This window comes from Arachis ipaensis, chromosome B10 (genome assembly GCF_000816755.2).
Source record: "Arachis ipaensis cultivar K30076 chromosome B10, Araip1.1, whole genome shotgun sequence".
Lineage (NCBI taxonomy): Eukaryota > Viridiplantae > Streptophyta > Magnoliopsida > Fabales > Fabaceae > Arachis > Arachis ipaensis.
The window spans coordinates 125,106,334-125,118,747 of record NC_029794.2 but is presented as its reverse complement, the minus strand read 5'-3'; the positions used below and the strand labels follow the sequence as shown (position 1 = coordinate 125,118,747).

Below are 12,414 nucleotides of genomic sequence, written 5' to 3'. Positions count from 1 at the left end.
TAAAATTTATCAAAAATTAAATTATTCAATTAAAAATGATATTCAATCTGATTTAAAATATTACTCTATCTTATATAATTACGGATTAAATTAGGCAATTTTTTTTTAAAAAAAGTTTCATTAATATTTCATTAAGTATGATTAAGTTTGGCATGTTAAGTAAGGTGGACTTTGAAAAAAAATATTGTAAATTTGGAATTTCAATATAGCAATGATTTTGTTTATAGGGTAAGAATGTCAATGGAATTCCAACAGGTTGGAAATTCTTCTTCTATCTCTGTTTTAGTTTAGGAAAATATCTTTCGTTTTTGTTTTATTTTTGTTACGGATCTCTGTTTATTTTTTTGTAGAGAGGTGAATATATGTGAATATTCATGACTATTAAATTTAAAAAAGTAAAAAATTAATACAACCAAAATAAAAATCAATATAATTCAACTAAATATATTAAATTAAATGTAATTTAGATATAAATTTAACTTAATTAACATACACACAAAATTTTTAATATACATATTAAAATAAAATAAAAATATATATACATACACATATATAAGTGCATTTAAGTAAATTTTTCTTCACAAAGATTTCGCAGGTCTTCATAGAGCAAATACCTCAATCCCTAGTTCCGTCTCCATTTATTTATGGGGGCAGATCTCTGTTCCCGTGAAAATTTTACAGGTCTTTGTTAGCTCTCTCATCGCACGTAACTGCAGTGCGAATTTTTTTTTCTATTCCTAGACAAGTACAACAATGATTTTATTCCCCCTTTCCACTGCAACAAAATAAGACATTACCGATAGTTTTTTGGTCGGGTAGTGGTGGTTTATGCAAGTCGTGGGGGTTCTCGAAGCGCTACCTGATCAACCGTTGACACAGAAGCGATAATAGTTTTAAAAAATCGCTGAAATAACTATCGTAAGAGACACACAGTAAGTCGTGATGGTTCAAAACTGTCACTATTGTGTCGGATGAAGAATGCACAGCTATTTTAAAACTACTGCTAAAAATGTTTTGGAAAATTATATTAAAAAATCATAGCGGTTAAGAAATGCTGCAAATTGCTAATAAAAATAAATGAAAATTTCTGTGGCGATACCTCCAGCATTTTTTTATAAACTATTTCTTAATGTTTTACTCTTAATATATATAATTACTACGATATCAAAATCTACACCTCAATATAAAATAAAAAAATTTATCAAAATAATATGAATATTACATTTCAAAATATATATAGAGTAAGTTTTACAGGGTCATCAATCCAACAAAGTCATAACACCTTATTTTTTGTTGACCACTTCTTAAAAACACATGCACTACATGGACGATCGATTATTCTGTTGGCAAAATGATGCGCCAAAACAAAATTAATGAATCTTGAAATATTTTGTGCATACTCAAAACTCGAAAATTCTATAATTTCTTAATTCACGATTTATCCACAATTTCTATAATTTTAAAGGTTTTTTTCTGGATTAAAGCCATATGTACTATTTAGTAATAACTATGAAAATATTTTTTTTTAAATACTAATCTACCAATTCTAGTAAAAAAGATACCAGTAACTCGTTCTTTAAAAAAATCTGCACAAAAATAGAATGTAATAGGTAAGTTTGTCATTCTACCAAAAATAGAAGTGCGTACTTTGGCCTTCAATTACCGTGATAAATTAATTCTTTAATTTTGAATCTATTTTGTATATGGTTCAAACTTCAAAACAGAGAAATATCTATATCATACAAGTATTTGTTTAGGATCTTATTTTTTTGAACAACAAAATAAATGTTTTCGCTAAACAAAAAGCCTTAGCGGTCATAAAATGAAACGCTAAAACATCTAAGAAATGAAATTCTAACATTGACACTATCAGTAAAAGTTAGCAAATTAAAAAGCTCATTTTTATTTTTATTTTTATTTTTCAAAACAAGTGTATTGAATCATTCAAACATTTACTTTATTTGCCTTTAAAAAAACCAACTTGAACAAAAACAAAATCAGAATTAAAATAAGAATCAGATGATATGATATGATCTAGCATAATGATGCTACTCCACACTATATTAAGCATCCTAGTGCAAAGATATGTTGAAAAAAGAATGTAGGCGGTGCTTAGTTTTCAACTTCCCCCCGATTTGGATTTTGGCATTCGGTTAAATGTTGTAAGGTTTTCAATATTTAAATCGAATAAAATATCAAGCTTTTAAAAACTAAAATTTATTCTGACCAAAATTAAAATTTATTCTCACTACAATTATAGAAGAAAGCAGGATCAGCTTGAGAAAATAATGAAAAATAAATAATTTTACGTTTTTTATTAGTATTTTTGTTAGAAAAGACATAGAGAAAAGACATAAAATATATTAATTCGTGTTTTTAAATACAATGTCTCTATTCATATATTATTTGTCAAACAGTCCTACTACACATATACAAGCTTTTTTGGCAATCAAGTTGGCCCAAACCCAATAAAAACCAATCTCAAATTAGAGTGTATGTAAACACGCGCTCCCCCAACTGTTGAATAGCGTGAATGTTATTATGAAAAATGGTTCTTCTCCTTTGATCAAAATTGCAACGCTCATAATTTAAACTAGGCTCAAAATCTCTCAAAAATCTCTCAAAATCGTCGCGAAAAGTCAAGAAAATTTCAAAGCAAAATTCGAAATCTTCACTAAGAAACACAGAAAGAGAACATGAAAGATTATTGAAGGTACTGTTCACTAATCGTCCAATTTTTTCACTTTTCTCTTTCTCATTTTGATTGCGAAACACTACATAGTGATATTTCTGTTTGTTTAGTAGATTCATTTTGTGTTCTTGCGTTGAAGTACGTATTACTGTTTTGATTATACGCTTCATTTGATGATAACTGTGTTTGGTCGGTGTAAAAATGTTACGTATAGTTTAAGCTATATTTGCATGTGTTTGAGGGATTTGCATATGATTTTGTCCATTTTTCAGGAATTTTCTTCTTTGATTTGTTGTAACAATCCATAGAATTTTGTTGTAGTGCTTCTGGTACCATTTTATGCACGTTTGATTAAGTTACATGTCTTTGTGATCTCACATTGTATTATGTAATAAAAAAAATAACAATGCATTTGGTTTGTTTTTCGGTGTATTTGGTTTGGCTTTCGGTATATTTCATGTGAATTAAGGTATACCCGATGCTGTTGTTCTCTTTTTGCTGTAACTAGACAATAGAATATTGTTCTTATGCTTCTGATATTATCTTGTATATATTTGAGCGATTTGCATCTATTTTTGTCCATTTTTCAGGAATTTTGTTCATGGATTTGTTGTAACTACCCATAGAATTTTGTTGTAGTGCTTCTGGTATCATTTTATGTATGTTTCATTGAGTTGCATATTTTTTTAACCTCACATGGTATGATGTAATAAAAAAATATTAACTGTGTATTTGATTTGTGTTTCGGTATATTTGGTTTGTCTTTCGGTGTATTTCATGTGAATTGAGGTGCAACTGGTGCTCTTGTTACCTATTAACCTTTTTTTCTATTCTTTACAGAAAAAATGACAAAAAGGCAAGCGCCAAAATATAATGTAAGCATATATATGTTTGAACAACTCAACTTTTTTTTGTATAAATATAGTTTATTTACATGATTTTCATTTATTTATAGAAAAATCATGATTTGAAATGTTCCACAAGATCCATTCACGATAAATACCACAATATGAGCAATTTCAAGAAAGACATTGTCAAAAATTAGAATTCGGTGATATGATGCATATCCCTCCCATGAATGTGCCACAAAAGCTCTTGAAAGAATTGATATATTCATTTGATCTATACCATAACACACTGGACACATGGTATGGTATAATCAAGATCACCCAAAAAAATATAGCAGCTGTCCTTGGCTTGTCTGTATCTGGTAAAAATCTATTTTGTAATATATTATGTAAATTAAATTTCAGTGTATTATCAAATTATTTTTGTGTTATTGAAATATTTTTGCTGCTTTGGCAGGGCCATGCTATCCAGCCAAAGTTAATTTTCAAGAACTTAGTGAGGAGAATAAGGAAGTTATTAGAAACTTCCAAGGAAAGACTTTGTCGGAATTGACAACCTCTATTATGGAGATAAGTGCTAATGAGGAGGAAAATCAGTTGAAATTCAAGCATCTACTTCAGATGTGTTTCTTGTTGCCGACAACGATAAACAAAATTTTTCTGGTTCACTTGTCGTCCATTCTTTACATGGACGCAACACGTGAACGGAATTGGGGTGGTCATATGCTCAACTTTCTCATCAAGGACATCAGAGATCACACATTGCAAAAGAAATATGCTGTTAATGGCTACCTCTATACTCTGATGATTGTATATTTTCATGAATCCACACACAAAAATAGCCCGCTGCATGCAATTCTTGGACCACCATGGGTGCAACATTGGACTAGAGAGTTGCTAGTTGAAAGAATACAAACTAAGATTAAGGATAATATGGTAACTCAATAGAATTCTTTCTTTAATTTCACTGTATTTGTTATAAATATATTGTGTAAACAAATATTTTTTCTATTTTAGGGCATTGTGAAAAGAGCATAACTAAGAAAACAACCAAAAGACAAAAAGAAGGGAGGGAGAAAGAAAGGAAGAAAAGAAAGAACAAAAGAAGCCACAAAAGAAGAAGACTATTTCTTCAGAAAGTAAAAGTGTTGCTGAGTCTAAGTCTGAACATGATTTAGAGGAGACACAAAAAAGAAGAAAACTACCTAAAAGAATGGCAAAGAAGTAAGCATTATTTTTTGATGTATTTTGTCAATTTTATTGTGTTTATTTTTCTAATAATTGTTTGCTTTTTCAGGATGGAATTCAAAAAAAGGAAGCACGTTATTGTAGATTCATCTTTAGAGAAAAAAACTGAATCTGATGATGAGTAAGATTCAGAATATATCATTGTAATGCTATGTTTTACTTTTTCGTCAAAATTTTATTTATTAACAGAATTTTTTGCATGTATTGTCAGAAGTGAAGAAAGCAAAAAAATCAAAAAAAGAAGATTGACAAAAAAAATTCACAAGCTTGCAAAGAAATAAGTATTATTTTTGTGTGTATTTTATTAATTTTATTGTGTTTATTTGTCTGATGATTGTTTGTTTTTGCATGATGGAATTCAAAAAAAAGAAACACGTTATTGAGGATTTATCTTCCAAAAAAGAAACTAAATTTGATGATGGGTAAGATTCAAAAACTATCATTGTAATACTATGTTTTTCATTTTCATCAAAATTTTATTTATTAATAGAATTTTTTGCATGTATTGTCAGAAGTGAAGAAAGCGAGAAAATAAGAAAAAGAAGATTAAAGAAAAAAATAAAAAAACCTGCAAAAAAATAAGTGTTTCTTTTCAGTGTATTTTATCAATCTTATTGTGTTTATTTGCCTGTAGATTATTTGCTTTTTCATGATTGAATCCAAAAAAAGAAAACATGTTACTGAGGACTCATCCTCCCAAAAAGAAACTGAATCTGATAATGAGTAAAATTTAGAAACTATCATTGTAATGCTATGTTTTTTCCATCAAAATTTTATTTATTTATAAACAGAATCTTTTGCATGTACTGTCAGAAGTGAACAAATACAAGAAATAAGAAAAGCAAGATTGAAAAAAACAAATGATAAGCCTGCAGAAAAGTATGTGGTGCTTTTCGGTGTATTTTCTCAATTTTATTGTGTTTTTTTCCCTAATGATTGTTTGGTTTTCCAGAATACAGGAAAAAACCATTGATATTCCAAAAACTGGGTTCCACTCCACAGAAGCTCACTATAATTTTTTGCAAACGTAAGATTCAATGTCTGAAATTCTTTCTTTGCTAAAATTTTCTAAAACCTTATGTAATTACTCTAGTTTTACTGAATAATGTTTATTTTCTCCTTAGAATGCCACATGTAAATTTGGCAAGTGAAAATGATCCTATGTTTCTAACACAGACAAATTATCAGAGCACTGTAAATCAACCAAGTGATAACATGTAATTTTTGTTTCTCTTACCATTTCTTTAATTCTTGTGCTACCATATTCTGCTTCTGATTTCATATATTTTTTTTTAGAAAAAAAGTCCTTTAAGATTTTATACAAGAAAAAAATTGCAACTATGTAATAAGTTCTCATACAACAGAAGTTGTATTTTTATTGAATGCTTGAGGTGTAGTTGTGATGATTTCGTTGTATTTCAGGTTTAAAGAACAAGAAGAATCATTGAATGAACCAGCTCCTGATAATGAAGGAATAATAGATGATAATCCTAAAGGACAAATGATTGTTCTTCGAAAACAGACTTATTCTCAATCAGAATCATTAGACATGTGAGTTTTCCAATTCACTTTCAATGTTCTATCCATTGAGTTAATCATTTGCAATAGAATGTTTACTCCATATTAACTTTTTCATTTTTTGTTTTCCATAGAGTTCCATTTCAAGTATGTGCTCCTCCTTTAGAAACACCTGTCTCAAGTCCTCCCAGAATCAACAAACTGCTAAAAAGTCTTTCAGGGAGGAAGATATAGAAGAAAAAACTATTAATACATAAATATTACTTAAATTTCTTTTCTAATATTTTCGGTGTATTTAGTTTGTCATTCGCTGTATTGCTTTTGATTTGCGGTGCACCTGGTGTTGTTGTCCTCTTTTTGTTGTAACTAGACAACAGAATATTGATTTTGTCCATTTTGAGGGACTTTTGTTGTTTTGGTGTCATTTTGTGGATGTTTTATTGAGTTGCATGTATTTTTAAATAGTGGTATATTTAGCTCGTAGTTCGGAGTATTTCATGTAAATTGTGGTGCACTTGATTTGGTTATATTTAGGAGTAGCAAACGGGTCTAAATCCGCCGGGCCAGTCTGCGTAACCCGCCAGAAAAGGCAGGCCGGGCTGAAAAATTGGGACCGCCAAATAGCAAAAGTCCGCCTAAGCCGCACCGCTTAAACCGCGAGCTTTGGAGGGGCGGGGCGGGCTTTCCTGCCGGGCTTCGTTTTTTTGGCAAGGGGATGTTTTTGCAACTTTCTTGCCAAAATCCAACTTCTCCCAATCCAACTTACAAGAGAATGAAGATGAAAATTGAGTGTTTTGGATTATATTTATTTTGCTTTGGAGACAATATTTATAATTACGAAGACTTTAATGTTTGTGAATATAAAAATTATAATTTTTTATGCCTTTAGAAATTATAAATTTATTAAAATGATTATGAAATTATATATATTATTTAATAGTTAATAGTAAAAAAAAAAGAGGAGATTTCGCAGGCTTAGCCCACCAGCCTGCAGTTAGGCAGGGCGGGGTGGGATTTTAGGACCACCTCACTCGGTGGAGCAGGACGGACTTTCGATGGGGCGGGACGGGCTTCCCCGCTTGCCACCCCTAGTTGTATTAATTAAATTTCTTTCTGTAATCCTGCAGTCCTCCACAACTTCCACATCCTCGATAAGAATCTCATGAGAAAGTAGCTCTACTAATGTGTAAGTTCTACTTAATAAAGTTCTTTTTCAATATTTTCTGTATATTCTTAAACTATTTTATGTGTCACTATGCAGTCAACCACCCGCTCAAGTCGTGAATAATAGAATAATGATGATTGCCAACGCTGCATTGAAGAATGACTTTTCTGCACCATCATTTAGCCTTGGCTTCTCTCAATCAAGTGAGAAAGCTACACTTACTCAAGAGGGTGAACCACCAGCTGACAAGGAAAAATCTCAAGACAGCCCAATATTAGTGGAAGAGTTAGTTGAAGTCATAAATACTAGGGTTGCAGCAGCATTAAATTATGCTAAGTAAAAAAGTCTCTCACCAAAAAAGGTACAGCCTACAACTGAACTTCTTTGACAAGTTCAAAACTCCAGTGAGAAAAAAAGAAAATAACAGGCGATCTTTAGAAAAAAATGTTTTCATTGGATCACAAATATCAAGAATTATGATGATGGAAACTCTAATGAGTGAGAGATGATTTTTAAGGTAAAGCATGAATCTCACCTGGAAATAATCAGAATGCACTTTGATTCTTTAAAAGCCAAATCAGATATCGAAAATCTAGTAATACTAGAATAACATTAATAATTTTCTTATGAGTTGTGCCATATATATTAACTTTGAGTTTTTTGTTTGTGTAGGTTGTCTCGGCAATGTATGTGTCGAATTCTGAACAACAAAAAATTGAAAGATTTGAAAAATTTATATACTGTCTCCCCTCTGATATTGTGGTAAGCTGTAGTACATTGAAATTTTGGTGTATTTTAAAAATATATTGTTTGTTGTAACTATTTCTTTCGGTGTATTATACAAATTTTGCAGAATGCCGCGTTGGTAAGTCATGAGGGCAAGTTCATTCATCCAGAAACTAACAAGCCCTTTCAGATTATAGACTATCAAGACTACATTCCGTTTTTAGACCAAAAAAAAACTTGCATCCCATCCATTTGTAAGCTTTCATTTATAAAACTTCTTAAACAATTCTTACATTAGGTGTCAATTAAACTAAAATATTATTCTATCTGGCCAAACTTCAGATATTTTCTCTAGTTTGCTATATGTAGCATTGCTGGATATAGATGGCGGATGTTGAAAAGAAGAAATTTCATGTCCTTGACTCATTAAACAAAAGATCTCCTTCAGAAGACATAACAAAACTTAATAAATTTGTTGTAAGTTGTTTATTTGTGTGACGTTATCATTTATTCATTTTGGTGTAATTTGGTGTTAAATATAGAGTTTCTTATACTTGGTTTTTGGTTTTTAGGACTTCATAATTTCACAAATGAGAGTGTTTGCTAGAGAAAAGCCTTTGATAGACAAGGATGAGGGTGTGGAAGCACCATACGTCAACATCAGTGGGCAGCGAACAAGGTATCAAATCTTTTTATTTAATAAATTTTACTGTGTTTTTGTTATTACTGTCCTATTTTAATGTGTTATTTTATTTTTGTTTTTAGATGGGATTGTGCAATATATGTGATGAAATGCTAGAGATAATTGACCCAAAAAAGATGAAAAAGGAAAATTATTCATGGAAGAATTGGAAATAGGTAACTATCTTTAAAAATAGAAAACTCTCTATTACTAAATTAACGGATTTTAATCAAGAAATTTCTTTAAACTCTAGGAACAAGTTGATCATTTTAAAGTCGAATATGCTTCACTCATTCTATTTGACGAAATGAATCAACTCAGAGATAAAGCCATTTAAGAATCTGAAGCCATCAAACTATCCAGGCCATCTGCTGCATTATTAAGTCTTTACTGTATATTGGAATCAGGAGATATTGATAGAACATAGTTTGAATATTGTAAATTGTTAAGAATTTCTATATTGGTTGTGTACAATTGTCTGTGCAATGTATAGTTCAAACAAATACATACATTGTATCTTTATAAATATTCAATTCAAGTTTTTCATAAATTTTCTTTGTAAAATTAAACTTCTATGAACCTATTTGTATTGTACTATATTGAAATGCTGTTAATCTAAATGAATCCAGGCTCAAAAAATGCAGGAAAAGAAAAATAAATTCTATAATACATTGAATTACTTCTCAAATATACCAAAAACTATTCAAATAAACACCGAATTCAGTAGGTTGAATTTCTACACTACTTAAGTATTAAATTATCTGTGTATTTTATATTTAATACAAACAAATCCCATCATATAATTGAAGAAACTAATTTCAAAATATGGTAAAATAAAACAAAACAAAAAAATATAAATACTAAACTTCATTTTCATAAAAAAAAGAACATTACATAGATTACATCGAAATTGTGTTAAATAACAACGAAATAGATTCATAAAAACACTGAAAATCTATCTTATTGTCTTGAATATCTGAACTGATAATTCATAATATGTTCATGATAATGACTGAAATTTGACTGTACCATAAAAAAGGTTCAACTACAAAAGGTAAATCACATATTAGCAAAACAATTAACACGTATAAACTCAATTTTTTTCTATTTAAAGAACATCACTTTTACCTCACTTAGAGTCTTCTTTTTCTTTTTCTTTGCAGCATTTGCAATCTGATTTTCCGTGTTCGATCCCAATCTATTTTTTGAACGTCCTCTTGTTCTAACTCGTGGAGGGCTTTGAAGCTCGATAATGTCTTCCAACGAAGCATCGTCTGATATAACGAACATTTTCTTTTGCTTTTGGCTTTGTGTTCTTGCATCTCAACCATAGCATTATCATAAGCGCGATGCAAAATCTCACTCAACTCCTCAGATACTAAAAACAATTTTTTTATACTCTCTAACATTCTTTATAATAATAAAATATAATTATAAAATTATTATCATGTTATACATATTTTGTCCCCACTAATAAAATTTTCTGGATCCGTCATTGACCATGAACATTAATTTTCAAATACAAAAACAACATTATTCACCTACAGAATCATAAACTACCAACGAACTACATAACTAGAATCGAACCAGACCTCAACCACTTGATTCGATTCAAAATAATAATCCACTTCGCTCCAGTTCAATTGACAATCTGAACTTGAATCGTTCATTATCTTCGACAACAAAATACTTGCTCAAACCTGATTTCACAGCTTGATTTCAAAAGTTTTGATCAAAATCTTCAAATCAGATAAAAGAACATTAAACTTGAACGAAGAGAACGCAAAAAACGAAGAAAACATCGAGAAGAAAGAGAAACGCAAAAAATGCAGAGATGGAACAGAACGAAGAGATGCAAATGAGAAAATTCGAGAAATGAAACGAAATTTACATAAAAAAGACAAGTTATATATATTCGTATGTTGACTCAAAATCTTGTTAGAAATAACGGCCGTGAAAGTGAATTAAGTTAAAACTATTTGGTTGGACTTAATTAATTAAATAATTTTAATGTAGAGATTAATTGTTTGTCAAATATGATTTTATTTTTTCTTGTCACGCTTGTAAACAAATGTAGCCTAAACGTTAATGAAGTGAAAATACCCTTTTTAAACCTTCCTCAACAAACGCATGACGCACCCACATACTATTTTTCATTACAATCATTAATCTCTAAACAGTTGCAAACCCTCAACCTCAACTCCTTTTTCTCACCAATTACACCATAAACCCCCTCTAAATAGCAACACGTTTTTCCCACTACGCCACTTTAGGTAAAAGAAACTAATTAAAAAAAAATAGAAACCCATCTCAACAGTCAACACACACAAAATAGAGATAATTGTCTGCTTCTAATCCGAATCTTAATCACTCTCATCCCTCAGCTAATCAGTTCATTAATAAACCGCATCATTAAAAGTTAAAACCCAGAGCCAGAAACAAGTGTGAATTCAAAGCCACCGCACCAAACTTTTATAACCTTTCAGTCACGGCAAGACAAATTATTCAAGCAGCCCTTGTATTGTACTTTAGTTACTGCTCATATAATTATTAGTTTTTCTTTTTCTTTTAAAAAACAAACACCATATAGACAAATCACACACATCAGAAACAAAAACACAGTGTGTTCTTAAAAGACAACCTCTCTTTCTTCTTATTATTCCTATATATATTATTTTAATATTCATTGTTCTTTGCCACCTAACTGCTGCTTCATTCAGCTTAAGAAATAACAGGTGGGTTTCTTTGTCTGATTCAAAAACCAGAAAAAAGAAACCCCTGAAAAGAATGAAGAAATTCAAGAACTACTACATGCACTTAAGGCACCAGCAGCAGCACCAATCAGTAGAAAGAAAATGGGTTTTCCCACTCGCAATCGGTTCCTTACTCTCTCTCTTCCTTCTCTTCCTCGCAACGCTGACGTCACCTTCCGGCGGTTCAATCCTCCCATTCTACCGCTCCATAACTGCCACGTCATACTCCATCTTTGTCGAATCCAAGCTCCACGTCCCCCCTCCCTCCCACCTCCCTCCTCCGCCTCGCCTCGCCTACCTCATTTCCGGCTCCGCCGGCGACGGCGCCTCCGTCAAGCGGACTCTCCTCGCGCTCTACCACCCTAACAACCGTTACGTCGTGCATCTCGACCTTGAGGCATCGAAGGAGGAGCGTGCGGATCTGGTTGAGTTTGTTAGGAGCCACGCGCTTTTCCGAAGGTTCCAGAATGTGAGAGTGATCGAGAAAGCTAACCTTGTTACGTATCGAGGACCTACCATGGTGGCTAACACGCTCCACGCTGCCGCCATTCTCTTGAGAGAATCGAGTGACTGGGATTGGTTCATCAATCTCAGTGCCTCCGATTACCCCCTTGTTACTCAAGACGGTTCGTTCTTTCTCTTTAAATTAGTGAACACTTGATCCTGGAAGCTCGAATCGTACAATTTAGTTAATTGATTTGAGAATTGGAATTATTGTTATTGTTTTCAATGGTGTTTTTGTTTTTGGTGAACCAGATCTGCTGCACACGTTTTCGTACTTG

General features: G+C 31.4%; 1 protein-coding gene across 1 annotated transcript in view; it reads left to right on the top strand.

The window, feature by feature from the left end:
• Nucleotides 11,244-12,414, top strand: part of LOC107621450 (beta-glucuronosyltransferase GlcAT14A) — a 3,985-nt gene continuing 2,814 nt past the window's right edge. The window contains exons 1-2 of the mRNA XM_021114377.1: nt 11,244-12,258; nt 12,389-12,414. The exon at nt 12,389-12,414 is cut by the window's right edge and continues 38 nt beyond it. Of these exons, the coding sequence (XP_020970036.1) occupies nt 11,667-12,258; nt 12,389-12,414 (618 nt within the window). The 5' untranslated portion in view covers nt 11,244-11,666. The remainder of the gene's footprint in view (nt 12,259-12,388) is intronic.